General features: G+C 37.4%; 1 protein-coding gene across 2 annotated transcripts in view; it reads left to right on the top strand.

The window, feature by feature from the left end:
- The window catches only part of LOC107736872 (patatin-like phospholipase domain-containing protein 7), a 26,105-nt gene extending 4,375 nt beyond the window's left edge, over positions 1-21,730 (top strand). For both annotated transcript variants that reach the window (XM_016548241.1, XM_016548238.1), the window contains exons 9-36: positions 1,876-1,956; positions 2,039-2,167; positions 3,534-3,614; positions 4,697-4,838; positions 5,370-5,453; positions 5,582-5,667; positions 5,756-5,908; positions 6,014-6,091; positions 6,466-6,671; positions 7,451-7,582; positions 8,702-8,825; positions 10,131-10,244; positions 10,360-10,426; positions 10,574-10,723; positions 10,816-10,879; positions 12,522-12,690; positions 13,530-13,712; positions 14,774-14,892; positions 15,821-15,977; positions 16,629-16,745; positions 16,838-16,907; positions 16,995-17,111; positions 17,555-17,703; positions 18,257-18,409; positions 18,521-18,637; positions 18,726-18,810; positions 18,998-19,113; positions 20,697-21,730. In XM_016548241.1, coding sequence (XP_016403727.1) covers positions 1,876-1,956; positions 2,039-2,167; positions 3,534-3,614; positions 4,697-4,838; positions 5,370-5,453; positions 5,582-5,667; positions 5,756-5,908; positions 6,014-6,091; positions 6,466-6,671; positions 7,451-7,582; positions 8,702-8,825; positions 10,131-10,244; positions 10,360-10,426; positions 10,574-10,723; positions 10,816-10,879; positions 12,522-12,690; positions 13,530-13,712; positions 14,774-14,892; positions 15,821-15,977; positions 16,629-16,745; positions 16,838-16,907; positions 16,995-17,111; positions 17,555-17,703; positions 18,257-18,409; positions 18,521-18,637; positions 18,726-18,810; positions 18,998-19,113; positions 20,697-20,858 — 3,405 coding nt within the window. In that variant the 3' untranslated portion in view covers positions 20,859-21,730. The remainder of the gene's footprint in view (positions 1-1,875; positions 1,957-2,038; positions 2,168-3,533; positions 3,615-4,696; positions 4,839-5,369; positions 5,454-5,581; positions 5,668-5,755; positions 5,909-6,013; positions 6,092-6,465; positions 6,672-7,450; positions 7,583-8,701; positions 8,826-10,130; positions 10,245-10,359; positions 10,427-10,573; positions 10,724-10,815; positions 10,880-12,521; positions 12,691-13,529; positions 13,713-14,773; positions 14,893-15,820; positions 15,978-16,628; positions 16,746-16,837; positions 16,908-16,994; positions 17,112-17,554; positions 17,704-18,256; positions 18,410-18,520; positions 18,638-18,725; positions 18,811-18,997; positions 19,114-20,696) is intronic.
- The last annotated feature ends 2,153 nt before the right edge of the window (positions 21,731-23,883 follow it).

The following is a 23,883-nucleotide window of genomic DNA, read 5'->3' as shown; positions in this document are numbered from 1 at the left end:
ATTTTGTTTGTTTGTTTATAAACCAAGGTTTAAAAAGGCTATGGGTGTACAATTTCAATTGTGAAAATACAACTAATAAAATAGTATTTTATTGTGTTCAAGATCTGGGCTGCTGATGGAAATGTCATGTGTTCGAACCCCACAGCAACTGATTTGTGACCCTGGACCTGTCTTAAGTCACTTGGGTATATTTTTAGCAATAGCCAAAAAAACATTGTATGGGTCAAAATTATCAATTTTTCTTTTATGCCAAAAATCATTAGGATATTAAGTAAAGATCATGTTCCATGAAGATATTTTGTAAATTTCCTACCGTAAATATATCAAAACTTAATTTTTGATTAGCAATATGCATTGCTAAGAACTTCATTTTAGGGCTGCACAATATTAGAAAAAACATTGCAATATTTAATTTTTCTGCAATATATATTGCGATATGAAAAAAAAAATCACCACATGACTTGAATAGTTTATTTGGGGAAAAAAATAATCAATGATTGCGGTGATTTTGTAGGCGAGTAAATCAGCATAGGAAATAAACAAATTCCATCCATTTTCTTTCTCAATTGTTTCCCTTCACCTAAGCCATAAGCAACTATGTTTACAAGGACACTTGCAGAGCACAGTATTTCAGGCACAAATAGACGCAGAAGTGAACCGAATTCATTGTTCACGTGCATCTGCGTGGCTCTCGCCGTGTCTACACCAGACGTGAGCGGTGCGAAGCGACAAAATACAATGAACCCATTATAATCAGTGATGCTGTCACTGGATGCGGCGCGGCACGACAAATCCCCGTCAGTAAACTGATGCCGCGTTCTCTTTATGACGTACTGACACAAAGTTCAAATGATTGGCAACGGTCGCTTTGTCGCGTCAAGTGTAGACAGACTTTGGGGCCGTTCACATGTCGCGCCTAAAAACGCGTGGGAAAAGGCCAGTCGCGCCGCTTTTTCCTTCTTTCCAAAGCGCTCGGGAGCTTGCGCTTTTGTGGCGTCTGCCTTTGCTAAGCAACCATGACCTGCACTCTCCGCGACGACGTGGAAGTTTCAACAAAGGATTAATGGATTTCCAGCACTGAAAATCCCTTGCAGTAGCTCTGCTAATAATTTTTTTTACAATGGGTATCCTTGTACAGCTGTCACATCCGGTGTAGACACAGAGTCTGTGTGTGAGCAAAGAAAACAATCAGTATAAATATAATGATCAGTAGCCTATACTAAACATCGCACATCCTGCGATGTGACTATCGCGGATGCGCACATCGCGATATCGATGCTGAAACGATATATCGTGCAGCCCTACTTCATTTGGACAACTTTAAAGGCGATTTTCTCAATATATATATTTTTTTGCACCCTCAGATTCCAGATTTTCAAATAGTTGTATCTCGGCCAAATAATGTCCTATCCTAACAAACCATACATCAATGGAAAGATGTATAAATCTCAATTTGGAAAAAAATTGACCCTTATGACTGGTTTTGTGGTCCTGGGACACATTTATGTACAATCACCATCATTTCCTTGATTAACCTCTGGTTACTTCACTGGGTCTGTCCCTGCAATAAATTCCCTGTAGGTCACTTTGAATAAGAAGTGTCAGCTAAATGGCAAATGAGTAATTAAACTTGGTGCCCTCCACTAAAGTTATTATATTATCTTTCTGTATGTGTGTCTTTTAGGATGGCACAGAGCCTGTGGTGAAGGACGTGCTCTGTATTTTTGGTCAAATAAATGCAGCCATGATGAGCAGAAGAGACTTCTTTAAAACATATTAAAAATCTTACTGATCCCAAACATTTGAACAGCCATACACACCTTGGTGCCCTCCACTAAAGTTATTATATTATCTTTCTGTATGTGTGTCTTTTAGGATGGCACAGAGCCTGTGGTGAAGGACGTGCTGCCCGGGGACAGCGTTCACAGTCTGCTCAGCATTCTAGACATCATTACAGTAAGTTCTCTGTCTGTCTTCCTGATGACTTATCCAGCTCCAGTGCACTGAGATTAATTTTGGATCTTCCCTTTCTGTCCAGGGTTATCCTGCTCCCTATAAGACTGTGTTTGCTCGTGCGGCGGTCAGGTCTACCATATTGCGTCTGCCTGCCTCAGCATTCCAGTCAGTGTTTGAGAAATACCCAGAGACTCTAGTGAGAGTCATACAGGTACAGAGGGGCTTGAACTCTCGCATGGCTGTCTGCATCAATGTGACCTCTGTCTTACTGAACATCTGTCTCAACCACAGTGTAATAATGGGCCCTATTATTCACCTTTTTTTTTTTTAAATCATGTTTTTTTCCCTACAAAGTCCACTTTAATTGTTCACCAAGGTTTTTATTTTATTTATTTATTTTTTGCTGATGTACCTTTAGATCTCTACATGAAAGCACAATACACACCGTAGTTCTTCAGGGCAGCCAAGTAACTGATTACTACGGGCTCCCAAAAAAAAAAAATTATGGAATAATTAAGCCAATGATTATTTTCATATTATGACTAGTAACCGTTATGCGGCCTATATTAAAATTAGTACTAGTAATAGTACTACATATAAATTGGTGTTATTATTATTATTATTATTATTATTATCATTAACATTAGTGATAGTAATACTACAATTAAAATTCAATACAATTAAATTAATTAAAACTAAATAAAACATTAAAAGCTTAGATGGTTGTCATAAAGTCATTTTAAATGTTACACGTGAATTTAGGTATCACAACATTTATATACCGGTAATATACAGTAGGAAAATTTCATTTTAATATTATTTAAAGATTACATTTAACAGTGTTATTAAATTGGTTGTGCTTTTAACTCAAAATGTTAAAGTGGAGGAAATTAGCACAAATGAATATCCAATATTGCCTGATACAGATAAATAAAGAATAATATTAATATAATATGTAATGTTGATGGTTACTGATACAGTTAAAGTGACAATTTTTGTATGTTTTACATTCTTCATCAATGGTCTGGCTGTGCAGGGAAATATAGTGATGTGAAAAGTTAGACTATGTCTAAATTGCATATCAAACATCTTTAGTTAAAAGAGCAAAGAAAATCCTGTTTTTCCCATGATACGGTTCATTTTACTGCATAGACACTGGCATATTATTTGTGAGACCGCAAACTGTTATTAACAGAAATAACTAAAGTAATTTACAAGAATGACAGTGTTAATTTGTGGCTTGTTTCTGTCTGTTTAGATAATCATGGTGCGTTTGCAGAGAGTGACTTTCCTGGCACTTCACAACTACCTGGGATGTATGTTTTACATTCTTCATCAATGGTCTGGCTGTGCAGGGAAATATAGTGATGTGAAAAGTTAGACTATGTCTAAATTGCATATCAAACATCTTTAGTTAAAAGAGCAAAGAAAATCCTGTTTTTCCCATGATACGGTTCATTTTACTGCATAGACACTGGCATATTATTTGTGAGACCGCAAACTGTTATTAACAGAAATAACTAAAGTAATTTACATGAATGACAGTGTTAATTTGTGGCTTGTTTCTGTCTGTTTAGATAATCATGGTGCGTTTGCAGAGAGTCACTTTCCTGGCACTTCACAACTACCTGGGACTGACAACCGAGCTTTTCAATCAGGTTGGAGAAAGAGTACACACGTACATCTCAGCATTATTGCTTTTAGGGTCACACACACACACACACACACTCTCTATCACTTCTAAAATATGTGCTTTTCTCACACACACTCTCAGTGTTATTACATGCTACGTTAACCCCCATCGGCATAATCACTCCTGCGCTGGAGCCGTAAAACTCCGCTAGATTGAATAACATGGATCATAAGACCTCGGCTTTCATTTAAAGGACACTGACTTTAACACCCTCTGGGTGGAAATCTCCCATCAGCCATCACTGCATGTCACAGCACAACCCTACACACACGTAACTCTCTCCTCATTGCATGGACAGGCCAAGGGAGTTGTTTTCCGTTTTGATTTAAGAAGTACTTTTGGCTTGCACTGTGAATTTGAGTGCTCTCCCATCGGCTATAAATACAATTTAGTCCCAACAGCAGGCAAGGTTTCGTGACAACACAGCATAAACTCAGTGCAGTTCTTACATTTTGTGATGTTCTGCTTTTTTTAATTTTGTGATGTTTATGATGTTCTGATGAGTTGAAGCGCAAAAATGAATAAGGTTCAATAGCAAATAAGGATGTTGAAAAGGAAAAAAATGTTATGTTCTTGCTTTTCATATGGTTTTGAAAACCCTTTATAAGTATATTCAGCAAAAGTTATGACTTCAATTTCAGTCAGGCTGTTGTATGGCTTTAGAATATTTGAAATATAGTGCCTATAGTCGTAAAAATATAGTTGTTTAAACAATTTAATTACGCTTTTATGGTACTTTTTAGTCATTTTGGTTTAGTAAATAATAACAGAATTTCTAAAAATAAATAAGAAAAAAAAAGATTGAATAAATTAATTAACCTTGACACAAAAAAAATTAAGCATCACTTCAATGACCCACAAATCATTGTTATGAGTAATTAGGAGTCTATGATTTTTAACTAGTTAAAAGTTGTTTATTGAATTGATCTTTCTATGGAGAAAGACACCAGACAGTCGATGGCTGTTACTTTAGACCAGAAAAATCGTTTTATGTGTGTCAGATGCTTGTGTGTGTGTGTGTGTGTGTGTGTGTGTGTGTGTGTGTAGGAGAGACAAGCAGTTCCGCTGTTCGCAGTCAACAGTGTGCTCACTGAGGGGAGTCCCAGCAGAGTCCCACGCAGATCCCACTTACAGACACAAACAGAAGACGAGCACCTGCAGAGCTCTGGAGAGAACTTGACAGACTCGGGTACACGTGTACTATATATATATATATATATATATATTCAAATTTAGATTAATTCACTAATAAATCCTTTATAAATCCTCCACAGATGTTTCTTGAGCACTAAATCTGCATATTAGAATAATAACTGAAAAAGTAGCTTTGTTATCACAGGAATATATTACATTTTAAAATAGTATTTTTTACAATAATATTTCACAATATTGCTGTTTTTACTGTGTTTTTGATCAAGTAAATGCAGTCTTGGTGAGCATAAGAGACAATCAAATACATTACTAAAATCTTACAATCCAGGATGGGAACCCTTTAATTATTACAGACTAAGCCTTACCCTAAGTAAAAAAAAAAACGTTCTGCATTTGCAATATTGCCTTTGTAATATTAATATTTTTGCTTCTAGTGTTTTTGTCAGATTTTGCTTTCATCTAAGGACAGTTTTCCTGAAGTCAGAATGTTTTTTTTCACAAAAATACAGATTTACAGAAATATTGTACATGGCTGTTTTGAAAGTGATATAAATGTTTCATCACTTAGATGGAGGGCAAGCTGGTTCATATGAAAACATGTCCACAGCCGCGCGGAGGTCTCGCTCGGTCTCGATGCCTGTAGAGACCTCAGGTAACAGATAACCTACCATCTGTCTATCCACTCTTATTCACTCCACACATATTTGCTTTTACAGAGAAATGACACCTCTAGTACTAAACTCAACAAACTAGATCTGGTTTCTATGTGTTTGTGTGCAGGAGTGGCAGGAAATGACCTGAACATGGCCTATGAACGGGCCCGAGTCACCATTGATGATACTCCATCCAGTTCTGTCATTCACAAGGTTTTTTTCCTCCTCCATCTGATCTCTCTCTCATCCTGAATATCTCTAGATATTAAAAAAAAAGATCTTGATGTTTTATGCTCTTCAGTCCATTTTGAAGAAGAGTGTTACCATGCAGCACGCTCCGTCCACTGTGATTCACTACATAAGCAATGCACCACACTCTGACGTTCCCCCTTGTAAAGTGGGTGCCATTTTCCAGGCCGCCAAGAAGGATCTGCTGGGGATTATTCCGCTGCAGGTCAAAATACATCTCCATTAGTGGGATATGAGTTCATGGTTTATTTATGTTTAGATTGATTTATGTGTTTGTGTTGAATATTTTTATTGGTGCTGGTGTGTCCAGGACCCCAGTTTGCTGGAGGGCAGAGTAACGCTCCATCAAGTTAAAGCTGGATCTGTTGTAGCTCGCCAAGGAGATCAGGTCAGACATCACACAGAAAATGCATATGAAATGGCTAAAAACCCAGTGAGCAGAATGGCAGTTTGTGTTCACAGACAACTTGCTAACCAAAATAGTGACTGATTTGAGATGCTTTTCATTAACATAGAATTACATAAGGATGTATACAAAATGAGGTGTCTTAGAAGGGGGCGTAATATTGATGCCAAATTTTACATCAGCTTTTGCTTCAAGAGAAGACCAGTGATGCCCAAAAATGCTGTCTAAACAGGCAGCTCACTAGATTTTGAAACCTGGCCAGTGTGAATAGCTATGCAATGTCATTTCAATGGATTTCTAATGTGTTACTCTGTCCAAATGATTTGCTTGACTGTGTGTGGGTGTGTGTCCCTCAGGATGTAAGTGTGCAGTTTGTGATCTCGGGCACACTGCATGTGTACCAGCGGATGATTGACCGAGAGGTGGACACGTGTCTGTTTGTGGCTCACCCAGGAGAGCTGGTGGGTCAGCTGGCCGTATTGACGGGTGAGCCACTTATCTTCTCCGTACGGGCGCATCGGGACTGCAGCTTCCTGTCCATCTCGAAAACACACTTCTATGAGTAGGTTTTCAGTCCACACTTCTAATGTTAGTCCAGGATTTTTTTTTGCACAGTCTCTTTAATTTGACATGCACTAAAATTCAGTAGTTTGGGGTCAAGAGTTTTTCCAAGTAAATGCTGCTCTTTTGACCTTTCTATTCAAAAAAGAATCCTGAAAAAAAAAACGTATCACTGTTTCCACAAAAATATCAAGCAGCACAACCATTTTCAACTGTGATAATAATAAGAAATGTTTTCTGAGCCCAAATTAGCATTTTAAAAGACTTTCTGAAGGATCACGTGACACTGAAAACACTGGAGCTGAAAATTCAGCTTTGCCATCACAATAGTACACTGCTAAATATATTAAAATAGACAACACTTATTTAAAATTGTAATAATAATAAATGCACCCTTTGTCAGCTTAATAGCCTTCTTTGGAAAAAAAAACAAATCTTACCGACCCCAAACTTTTAAATGGTAGGAAGGGTCTGTCTGGCTGATATGTAAAATGATCCATTAATTGATATGGCTATAATAGACTGTTATGGAAAAAATGGTCATTTATGTGCAAGTGATTTTCTTTATAATTGGCTTATTTCTGTGCATGTGAAATGAATATCACCTGCACCAAGACATAGTAGAATAATACATAGTTATACGTAAATTTTTAATCCAAATTTAACTTCATGTTGACATTGGCAGGCAAATAATGAACATAAGCTCACTCTGGTTGCTGGTTTTAATGGTTCTCCAGCTGACTTGTTGATTCGCTTCTATATTAATGTGTGTGTTGTCAGGATCATGCGAGCTGAGCCCACGGTGGTGCTGAATGTGGCTCATACAGTTGTAAGAAGGATGTCATCTTTCGTCAGGCAGATTGATTTTGCCCTTGACTGGATGGCTGTGGAGGCGGGCAGAGCTGTCTACAGGTCCAATTCATTTCCTCACATATTTACTGGTTATATATATTTTTTTCCTCCTTTCACCCTATTTATTTTCTCTCAACCTTCAACCTCTTTATTAGTATAAATAAGTAAAATTAGTGCACTGCTTGGTCAAATGTAACCTTTTAATTTGCAGGTCATTCATTTTTTACCATTTCACCTGCATCCAGTTGCAGAAAGTCGTACAATGAAGACCAACTCCCTTGGTTTTTGAAATTATACAGTACTGTCCAAATATTTTTTTTTTCCAAAGGAAATTAATACTTTTAACCAGCAAGGATGCATTAAATTGATCAAAAGACAAAAGATTTCTATTTCAAATTACTGATGTCCTTTTGAACTTTCTATTATAGAATCTAATTCAAAATATTAACAAAACTATAATAGTATACTGTATCAATGACCAATAAATAAACAAATAAATAAAATACATAAATAAATATAGCTAACATGGAGTCATTGTTGCAATCTCTTAAAGCACTTGAGATTATGATGGTTTTAAAAAAAAAAAAAAAAAAAAAATCTTAATCTGCATATTAGAATGGTTTATGAAGGATCATGTGACATTGAAGACTGGAGTAATGACTTCACAGGAATAAGTTACATTTTAAAACATTAAAATATAAAAAAGTTATATTTGTGAGCAAATAGTAATAATATTTTGCAATACAAGTGTTTTACTGTATTTTTAATCAAATTAATGGAGCCTTGCTGAATGTTAGGGACTTAAAAAAAAAAACAAAAAAAAACTCCTCAAACTTTTGAACAGTAGTGTACATTCAATAAGCACCTATAAGTGTGTCGTTTCCATGTCCTCATAGTTTTGGCCATGTAGTGAATATATTAATATTTAATGTCCTTCATAACAGTTTTTTTTTGGCTCTCCTGAGAGGAACTTCCAGATAAACTCTATTGTTATGGTCTTTTTCTCTCCTCTTTTCCTATGCCTCCTCAGTAAGAGATTTGGACCGAATACAATCTAATAAACTTGGCGATTTCTTTTTCTCTTCTGCCCCTCTTGCTGAGACAGATAAGCTTCCTCAGCTTTTCATAAATCTTCTATGATAAACGACCTCATCCTTTCTCTCTCTTTTTCTCTCTCAGGCAGGGTGATAAGTCTGACAGTACTTTTATAGTGCTCAGCGGCCGCCTGCGTTCTGTCATCATGAAGGAGGATGGGAAAAAGGAGCTGACTGGAGAGTACGGTAGAGGAGACCTCATTGGAGTGGTGAGATTTTCCACATGCACAACATATACTGAAATACAGCGTCTTCTTGTCATAGCAAACGTATTCCTATCTCTCTCTTATTTAGCTCCTTTATTACCATAAAAGCATTTATATTTAAGCAATAAAGTCCTAAAGAGCTGTATAGTCACCAATCAGCATCCCGCACCAAAATCAGTTTTATAGGTATCATGTGGTGTAATGGTTAAAAACTGTGCTAGCAACCAAATGATTGTACCTTGAGTTTTATAAACTTTTATAACTGTATATTTTGCTAAGATGACTCAAGGATGAATCAGATATTGTTCCATGTTATATAATGCTGCATATGTACTATATAGAAAGTCAGCCTTTTGTATGTATGTGCATCTCCTAGAATAGCTTTGGTGACATTTACTGGCATTGGTGTATTCAGTGAATTTGTGCCACCTAATCAGGTGTGCATTAGAGAAAACAAACTCCCAGTATCTCCCAGTAACTAGTAACTCATCATTCATAACGTTTTGTTGTGATTGGCTGACGCCATTTGCGTCTCCATGGTGACGCCTATGCTGCTAAGAATACCTGTCCATGTCGATGCCATGGTTACGTTGCTGGGAGAACAGTGGTGGTTCATTGTCCATGGATGTGAGTGATGTGAATGAAGGCCTGATTTGATGATCCAAATTTAGTCTCCGTCTACGTCATGGAGTTTTGTTGGTGCTGATGTTTGCTCTTGTATGTGAGCAAAAATATCTTGTCTAAATAACAGGAATATATGTCTAAATTAGGAGCTAAAATGATAATTCTCTCAATATTAACCCTGTATGACTTTCTTCTTCATGAATAACAAATTTCAGTCTGTTACTTGCTGAAAGCAGTTGTATGACTTCAGAAGACTTGGAATAATGAAGTCATACAGCGTTATTTTAGTATTATTTATATGCTATTATTTTTTTTCAGTTTCAGTTGTAGTACTTTTAGTGCTTCAACCAGAACTATTTATTTCGGTTAGTTGCCAAGGCAACAATTAAAATTTTTCTTTCAAGCTTTTCAAGTAATATTTATATTTCATTTTATTTTAGATTCATGACACTTACCAAAAACTATTTTTCTTAATCAATAACAACAGTGGAGTCATGTGAACCACCCCAATTCTGGGTCAAATGTCCCTTTAACGCAGTCTTTCTATTTTTAAGGTTCTTCACAACAAATACTTGTTACAAATTAAAATTTAAGAAATATTAAAAATATTTTTTTTGTACCTAAGCAAGCTTCAAAGTCAATCAGTGAATTATGTTTACATGGATTTTTTGTGTGTGAATGCAGGTGGAGGCTCTGACCCATCAGAACAGAGCAACTACTGTTCACGCTGTTCGGGACTCAGAACTGGCTAAACTTCCTGAGGGTGCTCTCAGTTCCATCAAGAGGAAATTCCCACAGGTATATCAGCCACACTGCATTTGCTTTATAGCCAGAAACCTCAGTGATGAGAGTTTCTCTGGCCTCTCTGTGCCTGTATAAAGTCCGTTTCGTTCTCTCTATTTGATCTCATTAGGTAGTCACAAGGCTTATTCACCTTCTTGGACAGAAGATACTCCAGCAAGTTAATGGACCTTTGACAGGTGTCTGTGTGTCTGTGTGTGTGTGTGTGTGTGTGTGTGTGTGTGTAAAACTATCACCGTTTCATTTTCATTTCCTGCATCAAAGGCCAAGGTTTCTAGACTCACTAATGCATAACAACTGCATTGTATCTGTATTTTAACGTCCAGCTCGCAGTCTAGCTCTACACACGCCTGGTAGTAAATGGGACGCGGGGAACCCTGCCTCAAACCTGTCCACTGTCACTGTGCTCCCGGTATCAGAGGAGGTTCCTCTGACTGCGTTCACCCTGGAACTTCAGCATGCACTCTTAGCTATCGGTGAGGATGCTGTATTTATATAGGTTTTATATCAAAAAGATGAGAAGGTTTACAATTGGAGAGGAAGTTTAAGTCAAATTTATGTCTTCCAGGCCCCACTCTTCTCTTGACTAGTGACATCATCAAACAGCGCCTCGGCTCTGCTGCGTTAGACAGGTACAGCATCAGAGTTTCATTGGATAATAGCTTGAAATGTTTATATGGCATCAAATATTAGTTTATATAAACGTGTGGCCACTCCATCTATCAGAATATGTAGATTCACTGTTAATACATGCTGATTTTTAGGATGAGTGTGTTTCAGCTGCCTGAAAAACAACACCACACTCATCTTTTTTATTTTTACATATCAAAGTAGTCGTTAGATGAGAGAGATGAAAGCAGTTTTGTGATATGTAAATGAACAACACAATTAACCCCATAAATAAACAGTCCGCATGAGTCCTGTCCCTCTAACCCAGCATGAGATCTTCCTTTCTCCTTGTTGCTGATGTTTGTTTCTGTTGTGGTCTGAGTTTGGTGTTTTATGTTTGAATTTAATTTAGAAAACTTTTAAGTGCCGATACTGGCCTGGTTTCTCTCAAGAATATTGACAAGCTCTCATCCATCACATGTTTATTGGACAGTTTAACAGCAATAGATCCACAGAGACAAGGATCCGACACACATTCATCAGTATCTAGAACAGTACCCCAGACTGTAATGCTCACAAATTTGCAAAAAAATAAAATCTGTGCAAAATTTAGTCCTCATTAGAAACTCAAACTTCGTAGCAATGTCTTTGTTAAATTTCACATGGTGGTAGATGAAGCAGTATTTGTTTGTTTTTTAGAGTGCATGGCATCATTATATACACTAACATTCCAAAAATTTGGGGGTGATAATTTTTTTGGGATTTTGTTTTTGAAGGAAGTCCCTTAAGCTCACCAAAGCTGCATTTGTTTAATCAAAAATAACAACATGCATTTTATGAAATATTATTACAATAAAAAAATATATATTATATTTTAAATAATTTAAAACTGTAAAAAAATATTTTTAAATGTATTATTTATTTTTGTCATAGCAAAGCTAAATTTCAGCAGTCATTGCTTCAGTCTTCAGTGTCACACGATCCTTCAGAAATCATTCGAATATGTTGATTTGGTGCTTAAGAAATGTTAATAATTAACATTATTATTATTATCAATGTTAAAAATGGTTGTTCTACTTTATTTTTGTGAAAACAGTTCAAAAGAACAGACACAGGGATAGTAACACACACACACACACACACACACATATATATATATATATATATATATGAACTATACACATTTACATTATTTTATAGATTTTTTAAAAATCTAGAAAATAATATTTCACTTTTGAGTGCATCTGCTTAAAATGTTTTGGAAAATCTTTATCCAGTAGTCACAAATGCTTAAAAGTCCTGGATGCGTCATGGATATTCATTGGTCAAAAGGTGTGGGAACCTACAGGTCTTCACATGTTCCATAAATGAACAACTAAAGTCATTTGAATCCTAAATATATCACATATGTCATTGTAGTCTTGTCTGTATAGTCATAGTCCGTAGTCTCACTATCCATTTTAATCTTGGATGAATTCTAATCTTGGACCATTCTAACCTGACTCTTCGACTTTGGCATGTTTATAAACGGCATAAGTTCAACAATTTGGTTATCTACATTTTTTTAAATAACTTACTATATAGGGAACAAATCAGTTTATTTGCTGATACCATGAGAAGTAGCTGAAAATAGTCTCTCTCTCTCTCTCTCTCTCTCTATGCCAGTGTGCATGAGTACAGGTTATCGAGTTGGCTGGGCCAGCAGGAAGACATCCACCGCATAGTCCTATATCAGACAGATGTGTCACTCACTCCATGGACTCAGCGCTGCATCAGACAGGCCGATTGCATCCTCATCGTGGGACTGGGAGAGCAGGACCCAGCCGTGGGAGAGGTATGATGGTGTTACATCATCACAGAGTGAAAAACGCTGACATGAACTGGTGCTAAATTTCGCATACCAAGATTCAGAGCTGTGGCTACTTCCTCTGGAAATAGAAGAGTCTTTAATATAAAACATCTTCCAACTCAAATGAAATGGGTTTCAAGGCCTGTAATTTATCATTTGCTCAGGATGGCAGGTAGTTTTATAGGTTGAGCCCAAAAAACATTAAGTCATTTGAACCATAACGCACTGGGCTAAAAATGGCCCCTACTCTTCTGTAAGTCACCGCTGAACAGCTCTGATCACAGGCAGTAATAAACCATTTTGGTGGGACTCCAGTTGAACTGCTGGACTTACTCAGTTCTTTTCCTAGAGAGCAAGAGATGAATCATTTACGTGCACGAGGAAGAGAAGTTTTAGATATGCAGGGGTTTCGACAGTCCAGCCTGTGGATTTGAAGTTGGATCAGAGGTCTGGGGTAGAGCAACATCCCTGTTGATCGTGTATGTCCTGCAGGCTTTAAAGGGTACAACCACTATAGTGCTGCTCTTTGAACAGGAGCTCAAAGCTCAGATGTTTTAAACAAGTCTGAAATGGGTAATTGTATTCACATGAAAAGAACTGAGAGAGGATGTGTATGTTAAATGCACACCGGACAAAGGAAGACCTGAACAAAATGACCTGAAAGAAATGGATATATTTCTATTATATTTATGGATTAATTCTGTATTCAGTGCGTTCCATAAAAAAAAAAAGTATTATTATAATGCATTTGGACAGAGTGTTGTCTAGTTTTGAAAGGATGATATTCAGTCCTCTCTATGTCTGTCTGTCTCTTTGTCTCTCAGTTGGAACGTATGTTAGAGGGGAGTGCGGTGAGAGCGCAGAAACAGCTGGTGTTGTTGCACCGCGAGGACGGCCCTCCTCCCAAAGGAACAGCCGAATGGCTCAACATGCGGAGCTGGATCTCCAGGCACCTTCACCTGTCCTGCCCCCGCAGGGTCTTCTCCAAGAGGAGCCTGCCAAAATTGGTGCTGCACTCAATATTACATCATGGTTTCACTGAAATAACTCATTTTGAAAGCCATGCAATGGTGTAGCGCAGGGGTTTTCAGACTTTTTGATGGCACAAACCCCACAATATGCTGCAAGAGACTATTTTATTTTATTTTATTTTATTTTATTTATTTTACCCCTTAGCACTCCCTTGAGTGAAGAAAAAAGGACTGCTACATTTTAAATTATACATTTGTTAACATTCTATGTATTTAAGACGCTCTTGATATTCCTGTCAAGTTTCCCAGGCTGCTGCTGGTTTGTCCTTGAGCTCCATTGACTTATGTCATGGCAAATCTTAGTCTTGTTCAGCATATAACAAGAAAAGAAACCACAAAGTAGAACCAATTACAGACAAATCTTTAAGAAAGACCTTGAAGAAATAAAGCTGCCTTCTTTTTGATCTGCTTCATAGCTGAGATAGGAATAAAGACAATTAAAATTTGTATGATTGGCAATGCAACAATGTTGCCAATAAAATTATGTGGCTCTAGGTGAAGTTCTTAATAAAAGTGTTTTCTTTTTTCACAATGAGTTGTGTTGGCAGCTCTATTAATGGTCTGAGCATGTCTAACTCGAGACCAAGGTCATGTGAGATTGATTTCCTATGACGGGTAGGTCACAATATTTTTGGTGAGAGTGGCGAATGGAGAGCATTTCCAATGCCAGGATCCGCCACTGATGATAATTTTTTATGATGAAATGGAATTCTGTAGTAATTGCCATTTTTATTACATATATCCTGTAGCTGGTTAGTTTAAGACAGTTTTACAATCATCTACTTTTTTTCTGTAAGATTAAGTCATAATTTTTATTTGTTTCAAACTTTTCATAACTTGTCATTCTTCAGTCAGTTTCTTAAATACGTAGATTGGTCTAATTTGAATCTGAAGAGTACAATTGCCCATTGAATAACTGCTAGTTGGTCAGACTAGTTCTTAAGACACAGTCTTAACATAGTGACTAAGCTTGTATAACCAGCCCCTAATTTTTGGCATAGTGCTGGTCTAAGTTCCTGTGTCATTTGTGTTTTCAGAGAGAAATGTACCAGCGTTTGTTCCAGAAACCCGCTGATCGCCACTCTGATTTCTCACGTCTGGCCCGTGTTCTTACGGGCAACGCCATTGCGCTGGTGCTGGGGGGCGGAGGAGCCAGGTATTCACTTGTTAAACCTTTTAAAAACCATAAATAAAACTATGAAAGTGAAGAAAAACACCTCCACTATTTGAATGCATTTCCACACTCCCACTCTTGTTGACACTACACTGGCATTTTCCTTTAAAAGCCCTTCACCACCCCCTCTCAGTCTTTGTTTAACCTCTTGCCTCTGTTGCTCTCTTTCTGTCAATTAAATTTTTTCTGATAGCTTCTGTTTGTCTATTCTGTTTTTTCCGTGCTTGGCAGGAGGTGTTTAAAGGTTGGTTGCTATTTTTTCCCTTCATTCCTTTGTGTAGTAACCTGTGATTGATTCTGTGTACAGTGTTAACTCTTCCCAGTCTCCTTTAGAGTAGAAAACCCCTATAGTGCTGTTCAAAAAGAGAACAACACAATGCTTGTTTCGAGTTTCGATTTTAATCAAGCCATATTTACTTACTCCCCTTCGTCCTGAGTGGGACATCAACGATTTGTTTCCACTTGGCTCGATCTAAAGGAGACCCATCTCCTTTAGTTCTGCCATCACTGTGCATCTCCATGTTGTTTTTGGTCACCCTTGTTTTCTTCTGCCAGGTGGTGTCCATCTCAGGGCAGTCTTTTATTATTTGAGCTGATTTTGATGTTTCGAACATGGTGAGGACATTCCATGCTCCAAAACGGATACTGGTTTTGGGCCCAAGCAGACTATCTTTCATACTCCTGACTTCCTTTTGATGGCTTTCATCAGAAGTAGTCATGTTGCCATTTTGTTGGCTCAAGTCCACTTTGGGGCTGGTTGTTTGGACAATGTAGCAGCACAGAGGGTGCCATATTTGGGCATCATAATTGTTTTGGACCAATAGAACTGAACCAAAGTCAAAGGTTATGTATTGACTGGCCTTGTATCACTGGGTTTATTTGTACCCTCTTCACATCTTCCCTCTTTCAGGGGCTGTTCTCAGGTGGGCGTCATTCGAGCATTGAGTGAGGCGGGAATCCCCATTGATCTGGTGGGCGGCACCTCTATCGGTTCCATGATGGGCGCGCTGTACGCAGAGGACCGCAGTTACAGCAGGATGAAGATCAGAGCCAGAGAATGGGCGATGGTGAGAGACCACTGTAATGTAAAACACTCAAAAACCTGAGACAAACCTTGTGCTACTTGAAAATGCATCTCAGTGCTCACCAAAAAAATATGAATCAAGCACACTTTTCCTTTTCATTTTTCCTATTCTCTTTTCTTTACCTTTCTTTTTCATTGTATTGTTTCCTGTTCCTTTTTCCTTAATTTTTCCCTCCTTTTCTTTTCTTCATTCATATTATTATTATTATTATTTTTTTTCCCTTTTCCTTTACTTTTCTTTCCTTTTTCCTATTCTTTATCCTTTCTTTTTTCCAGGCTTGTTTTGTTTTACTACACTTTTTTCATTCACTTACCAATTTACTTTTCCTTGTCCTTTTAATTTTCTTTATTTCTATTTCCTATTATTTCCTTTCCTTTTTCTGTTCATTTTTCTATTTTTTTTATTTTCCTTAAATTTTTATTTCATTTTCATTTTCTTTCCTGTTTCCTATTCTTTTTTCGTCCTATTTTACTATTCTTTTATTGTCCTTTTTTTGAATTTTCCTTTTCATTTTTCTATTCATTTTATTCGTTTTTTACTTAATCCAATCTGTTGCTTTATTGTTCTCCAATTTAAAAGCCACTTAAATTGGACATAAAAAAGCTAACTTTGTTCCCCTTTCTTCCACTGCAGGAAATGACATCAGTGTTTAAGAAAATGCTGGACTTGACCTACCCTGTCACTTCTATGTTTTCTGGTGCTTCGTTTAACTCTAGCATTAATGCTGTCTTCAAGGACAAACAGATAGAGGTAGGAAACTGGCTCTTTTTGGCTCAAAGAATCCTACACTGGATCACAATCTGACATATTCAGCAGCTTAAATGTGTTTGGCTTGTTTTCAGGATCTCTGGATCCCATATTTCAACATCACCACAGATATCACTGCCTCCACGATGAGAGTGCACACTGACGGTCCGTACTGTCACATACTCCACCTGCATTTATGAGCCTCTGCTTAACCAGGATAAATGTCTGATGTTTCTTGTCCCTCCATCACAGGCTCCCTGTGGAGGTATGTGCGTTCCAGCATGTCTCTTTCTGGTTACCTGCCACCACTGTGTGATCCAAAAGATGGACACCTGCTCATGGACGGAGGCTACATCAACAACCTGCCAGGTGTGTAGTAGGACATTAACTCCCCGCAGTAAAAGCTCTTTAGCTCCTGACAGTCAAATCCCAATATACCATGACAAACACACTATTTCATAGATGCAAATCTGCTAAAATAGTCTAGCTATTGGCATAAAGTCTGGGCCAAGATTATTTAGCTTATTCTGGCCAAGGACCGCCCACTTAGACAGGAAAGATCTGTCTGGGGGAGGGTTCTAAAATAGTCGAAACCCCAATAATAATACTTTCATGAAACTTTGAGCCATTTTTGTGTGCAATTTGCATCTGACATTCAGTGAATAGACTGTGGGCGGACTTGAGTGTGCTGTCTATGGCTCAGATCACTACTATCAGAGTTTATCAGATCTGAAGAATTGGGTAATTTTGGTCATTTTGTAATAATGGTGGTTCATTGTTGCTGAGGTTGTTGTCTTCTCTTCCTGTTTCAGCGGATGTGGCACGCTCCATGGGTGCCAAAGTGGTTATTGCCATCGATGTGGGCAGCCAAGATGAAACCAACCTCACCAACTACGGGGACGCCCTTTCTGGCTGGTGGCTGCTATGGAAACGGCTCAACCCACTGGCTGAGAAAGTCAAAGTGAGGGAGACATTAGCCAAGTGCAATGTTTACTTAATTAGTTGTGTTTTCTAAGGCAAGCATCAACATTACTATTTCTCATACTTGTAAAGGTGCGGCCACATTTGGTGATGCATCATACATCACTACACTATTAACAATAGACCATGGACCTTTTTTGCCTGCAAAATTTTGCTCATATGACCACACCTTAAGTGTCAACTTTTTGTGATTATTAAACGTTGACACACAAATAAGACTTTCATCATCAAATGAATGATACTGCAACTTGTGCAAATGGAGAAGAGGTATGTTATCCCTTTAAGCTATTGGATTTATGCTTTTTACCCCACAGATGATAAAACAGCAAAAATATCTGATAGATTTGAATTAACCTGAGCCATATTTAGTATGTTATTAAATGGCAACCACACAGAACACATTCATGGCAACCACTTTTGCATGCATAAGCACTTGAATTTTGTTCAGGAGATGTTAAAATCTAGATTCCTTTTTCTTTTTTTTAATAAAGTTGCTGTGTATTTAAGATTGTAAGTGTATGTGGCTGTTTCAGGTGTTGAACATGACTGAGATCCAGGCCCGGCTGGCTTATGTGTGCTCAGTGAGACAGCTTGAATCTGTTAAGAATAGCGACTACTGTGAATACCTCAGACCTCCCATCGACAGATACCGCACACTTGAGTTTGGCAAGTTCGATGAGATTAGCGTGAGTTTTGTCTCCTTGACATTTTTTTTCCTTCTGCGCTCTAAATATTAAGTCTTTGTTCTGTGCTTATATTGTTTTTGGTTGGCCTCATGTGTTTGTGTGCGCATATAGGAAGTGGGCTACCAGCATGGGAAGACGGTGTTTGATGTGTGGTGCAGGAGTGGCGTGGTGGAAAAGATGATGAAAGACAGACATCAGGAGGAATTCCACAAAACGCAGAGCAACAATGTGAGCCTGGATCACCTGAAAGAGAGGCTATTAAGTTGTAATGTGTGTCGATACAGTTCTTCACTTCAATTTATTGTTGTTTCTGCAGTTGGTAACCTGTCCAAATGCTTCCTTCACTGATCTGGCTGAGATTGTCTCACGGATTGAGCCAGTCAAACCAGCTCTTGTGGATGGTAAATCAATGTTGAATCTCATAAGTTTACCTTTTAAAAGCACACTTGGCAGTCGTTTTCAGGGATTTTGGCATAAATTCCCAGCATATTGATCTGTTTTTTGCTTCTGCTTAGTTGGATGTCATTTAGTGTTGTGTGATTTGTGTGTTAGGCTAATGGGTTGGAAATGTCTCCATCTTTCCCACAGATGAATCGGAGTATCACACAGAATATGAAGAGGAGATGGCAGAGAGCGCACTGTCAGACATTGAGCTCTACAACCATTACAGTGAGCACACAGAGGAGGAACTGACCGCAGACACTGTGAGTCTATAGTACACACGCAGACTCAAAGGGACATATTCTATACTTTTGTGGCATTTTATTCTTGTTAGTCATGTCAACTTTTTCTTGCACCAAAACAGTCCTAATTTAAAGGGGTCATATGATGTTGCTAAAAAGAACATTATTTTGTGTATTTGGTGTAATGAAATGTGTTTATGCGGTTTAAGGTTAAAAAAACACATTATTTTCCACATACTGTACATTATTGTTTCTCCTCTATGCCCCGCCTTTCTGAAACGCGTCGATTTTTACAAAGCTCATCGGTCTGAAAAGCGAGGTGTGCTCTGATTGGCCAGCTATCCAGTGCGTTGTGATTGGCCGAATACCTCAAGCATGTGACGGAAGTGTTACGCCTCTTACCTTATTGTGATGCCTTGTCCCGACCGGAGCGACGAGACACAAACATTAAACTCCATTATAAACGAGGCATTTGTTGCATACAGTGGGGACAACTAGCCGTTTTAGGTAGGCGTGGTTGACTCTTAACTTTTATAAAGAATATCTCTTTGGATTTGAGACTTTAGTCTTTGCAACTTTACAGATCTTCTTTATGCACCAAGAGCTTGTAACACTCCAAAGAGAAAGTTGAAATCGCTTCATTATGACCCCTTTAAGTTAACATTATCATGCACTCTGATTCCAATAAGATATGCAGCTGTGGTTCACCATTATTTGATTTATCTGATCATAAATTTTTGTCATTTAATTTCTTTTAGATCCACTTTTAATGTTAGTCATGGTTTCTTAAATCTAAATCTAAAGTCGTTATTTAGAAAAAAATTCCACCTTCTCTCTGAATTTTACAATAGAAATGCTACTGTATCTTTAAGACGTCTGTATGTAAACAAGCATAGTTCACACAGACATTGAAAACATGGTGAACTTTTGTTAATGTATGCATCACCATGAAAATTTCTAAATAACCAGTTTGTGCCTCATGCACAAAAATTAAATGGGTGGACTGGAAAGGGAATTTTGAGCTTATATTATACCATTCCATTGTTTGGGGTCAGAAAGATTATTTTTTTTATTCATACATTTATTGATACATTTCAGCAAGAACACAATAAATTGATCAAAAGTGATAGTTAATACATTTATAATGTTACAGAAGATTTCTATTTCAAATAAATGCTATTTATTTCTGTTCATCAAAGAATCCTGAAAAAAATGTAGCATGATATTTAGCAGCATAACTGTTTTCAACACTGATAATGCGAAATGTTTCTTGAGCAGCAAATCAGCATATTAGAATGATTTCTGAAGGATCATGTGACTCTAAAGACTGGAGTAATGGCTAATGTTACAGGAATAAATTACATTTAAAAAATATATATAGAAAAAAAATATTTTACATTTGAATAATATTTCACTATTACTGTCAAATAAATGTAGCCTTGGGGAGCATTGGGGGCTTTTCAAAAACATTTTAAAAATCATACCGACCCCAAACTTTTGAAAGGCTGTGTATGTCTACATAGTACATCAAATGAGAAAAAAGCCAAAAAGTTCTATGAATCCTAAAAAATAAACTGACTGATCACATTGATGCTTATGCCCAGGATGAAGAATTCGAGAGGTCTCATAGGCAGCGTGTGCGTTCTGACGTGGAAAACCTAGGGCCCGTGTCCTCCAAAACACCACAGACCTCTAGCCCCAATGGTTCTCCAGCACTCCACAAAAGAAAAGCACAAGGACTAAAACCCCTCCATCCCGACCACTGACCCAGATATCAGCATGGCAGTGAAAAAACACTGGCACTCCCATGATTTGGGGTTTGGCCTTCTGTACACATTCCAGTCACACCAAGTACATCCAGGCCTTGAGGAACAGGGACTGAGTACTTTATGTATTTACACAAGCCTTTTTCCCCTCTCATAAAAAAATCCAAAGAAAACATCTATTGCTGCAATTTAAGTTTAAGATGGACATGCTGGGTAACATGGCATGAGGTTGAAATAATACCTGGCCTCGCATGTGAGCAGTAACTCAAGACTATCCCAGAGTGTCTGTGAAGTTTCATGCTGACTATGAGCTCTTTTGATTGCCAAGCGTTGTCTTCACTCCGTCTTGCATTACTGGTTAATCAATAGAGTAGGAAATTCCACAATTAAGACAATCAGCTACAACATTCTTTACAAACAGTTAGATTGGATTGCATGTTCGGCTGATTATTTCTTCTGTAAATGAAAGTAGCAGAAAAGAGCGAAATAATGATTTAGAGTTAAAAAAATAAAGTGATATTGAATGTAGAGTTCTCTGTTTATAAGCTCAGATGACAATGTTGACTTTTTGTTTCATTTAAACCTCTCAAAGACTGTTTGGCAAGTTGATTTGGCTGTTTCACACATGTCAGTAACTCCTAGCTCAGGGGTACATGATCTATGGACAGTTGAGTGATCGATTTAAACTAACCAGCGTCGATAATCACACCGAATGTGTCTGATGAGTTAATCATGCCTCTAGCTGCATGTGATCAAACAATGCAACTCAGAAAAGCAAGCCTATCAATGCAATACTTTTTATATTTCTTGTTTTTGTTGTGAAAATCACTGTATGATACCTGTAGTGCCTTTTAATCTTAGTACTAGCCATACAAGACAATGAGAGTTCAATATTGGTCCAGAAATATATTAACAGTCTAACCACAATGCCAGTATTGATTAATGTGTATGTGTGAGGTATCATTTGATTTTTGATTATGCCGCCATGACTGACTTTAATTTGGTGTTTTGTGGTCATGCCATTGTTTTTGAATCTTCCGGAACAATCATAATGCTGTGTGCCGATAGTTTTTGCTTAAATCTGTTGTAACACTGTCATAAAGCTAAAAAAGAAAGCACTTATGTTGTCAGCATTGGCTGTTTAGGGTCAGTTAGTTTCCAACGTTAAAGAAACCACAATATGGACATCTGAAAAACCAAACGAGAATATGCTATTGTTTTCAATTGATGGGAGAATCTAGTGTCATTCTGCAAACGTCTTAAAATGCTGATTCCTAATAAACTGTATTTTGTTTTTGTCTTGAGTTCCAGTGTTGAAAGAACTCTGAAGATTTTGAAATATTTGTTTATTTGCATATGTTGCATAATGCAGGACGGCTCACGTTTACCCTGTCTGCTGTATGCTGCACTCCAGGAGCCAAGTGTGCCCGGCGGTAATTATGAGAATGAATTATGGGATTCGGCTGTAAGTCCATGGTTTTTCTGCCTAATGGAGTTGCTGCCGTCTTCAATCATTGCTCGGTGCCAACTCTGAGCAAAACAGCCTCAGCAGGCTGCTGCACGTGAGATTTAATGCACTCAGACATGTAATGAAGACGAAACACTTCCAAATGAGTTTTGTGAAGTGAAAACTAGGAGATAATCGCACATGATGAACAAACGTCTATGCATCACATGCACTGTACTGGGTTTAGGGTCAGTCAAGTGTTTTGCTAGTTTATGGATATGGGAGAACCTGTTTGTAAGAATTTGCCATATATACAGCTGTTTTTTAGCGTATTTTGTTTGAAAGAACCTTTTGACCCTAAGATTTGTGGACATTTGTTATGTTGCTTTAAATTTATATGCTGCAACGTTTTTGACCAATTGAAGCACAACTTCAATGTAATGCTGTTCTTTTGAACTTTCTATTAATCAAAGAATCTTGAAAAAAAAAATATATATGTATCAGTTTCCACAAAAAATATTATAGTTTTCAACAATGAAAATATGAAATGTTACTTGATCACCTAATCAGCATATAACAATAGTTTCTGAAGGATTATGTGAATGGAGAAAATTCAGCTTTGCCATCACAGGAGTAAATTAAATTTGAAAATATAAAATATATTTTAAGTTGTAATATTTCACAATATCGTGTTTTTTTTTTTGCTGTTTTTTTAATCAAATAAATGCAACATTGGTGAGTATAAGAGGATGATTGGATGAGCTTTAAATAGATTAATTAGACCTTAACGCCATTTCTATTACTTTGCATCCCCTTCTTTTCTTTATTTCTGTTTAGGCCTGTTTTCTAGCTCAAAATCACCTGCATCTTGCATGTTGTCATGCATTTCTCCATGACAACCTAGTCGTTGTCATGGAGAAATGCTTTCTGGAATCACAGTCTGTTGTTTAAAGATGGTATGATTAATTTAGTCTTTTCAGATTACATGTATCTTTGTCACCCGTGGTCCACTTCTCACCAGGTGTGCTGTAGACAAATGGGATATTATAATGGACGTCCTGTGTTTTCCAGAACAGCATGAAAATAATGAATTGATTAATGAATGAGCCAAACACCCACTGCACTTTTTTTGGGTGAATCAGCTTAGCTACTTCTAACTTTTACATTTGAATGTATGATAAATTGTTCATCTGTCATATATCTGCCATATTTTATATCTTGATTAATACACGATAAACACTCAAAATTTTCCTCAAATGCTCATTATTTATGTTGCACTAAGTGATCTAAAGACAACTTTCTACTGACTATAGGGCACTTTAAAAATCCAAGAGGCCGTGTGTCCGTTGCCCTGGCTGAGGAGATATTGTGAGCTTGCAGAAGTGCTAATAAGATAATGAGAGATGGCACAGTTTGGGTGAAAGGTGAGGAATATGTCTGAATGTAGGAGAGAAGCCATTAAAGCTGGTCTTTATTTAAACTGTCAAAACTCTGGGAATGTTCAGTGCACTGCCAATGCCAGTGTGTTAATTATGCATTCTTAAGTGTATGATTCGGGGAAAAAAAGGTTATTTGTAT

Source organism: Sinocyclocheilus rhinocerous, unplaced genomic scaffold, assembly GCF_001515625.1.
Source record: "Sinocyclocheilus rhinocerous isolate Xijiao unplaced genomic scaffold, SAMN03320098_v1.1 scaffold192, whole genome shotgun sequence".
NCBI lineage: Eukaryota > Metazoa > Chordata > Actinopteri > Cypriniformes > Cyprinidae > Sinocyclocheilus > Sinocyclocheilus rhinocerous.
The sequence above is the reverse complement of the archived record's forward strand: the minus strand, read 5'-3'. Positions and strand labels throughout refer to the sequence as shown.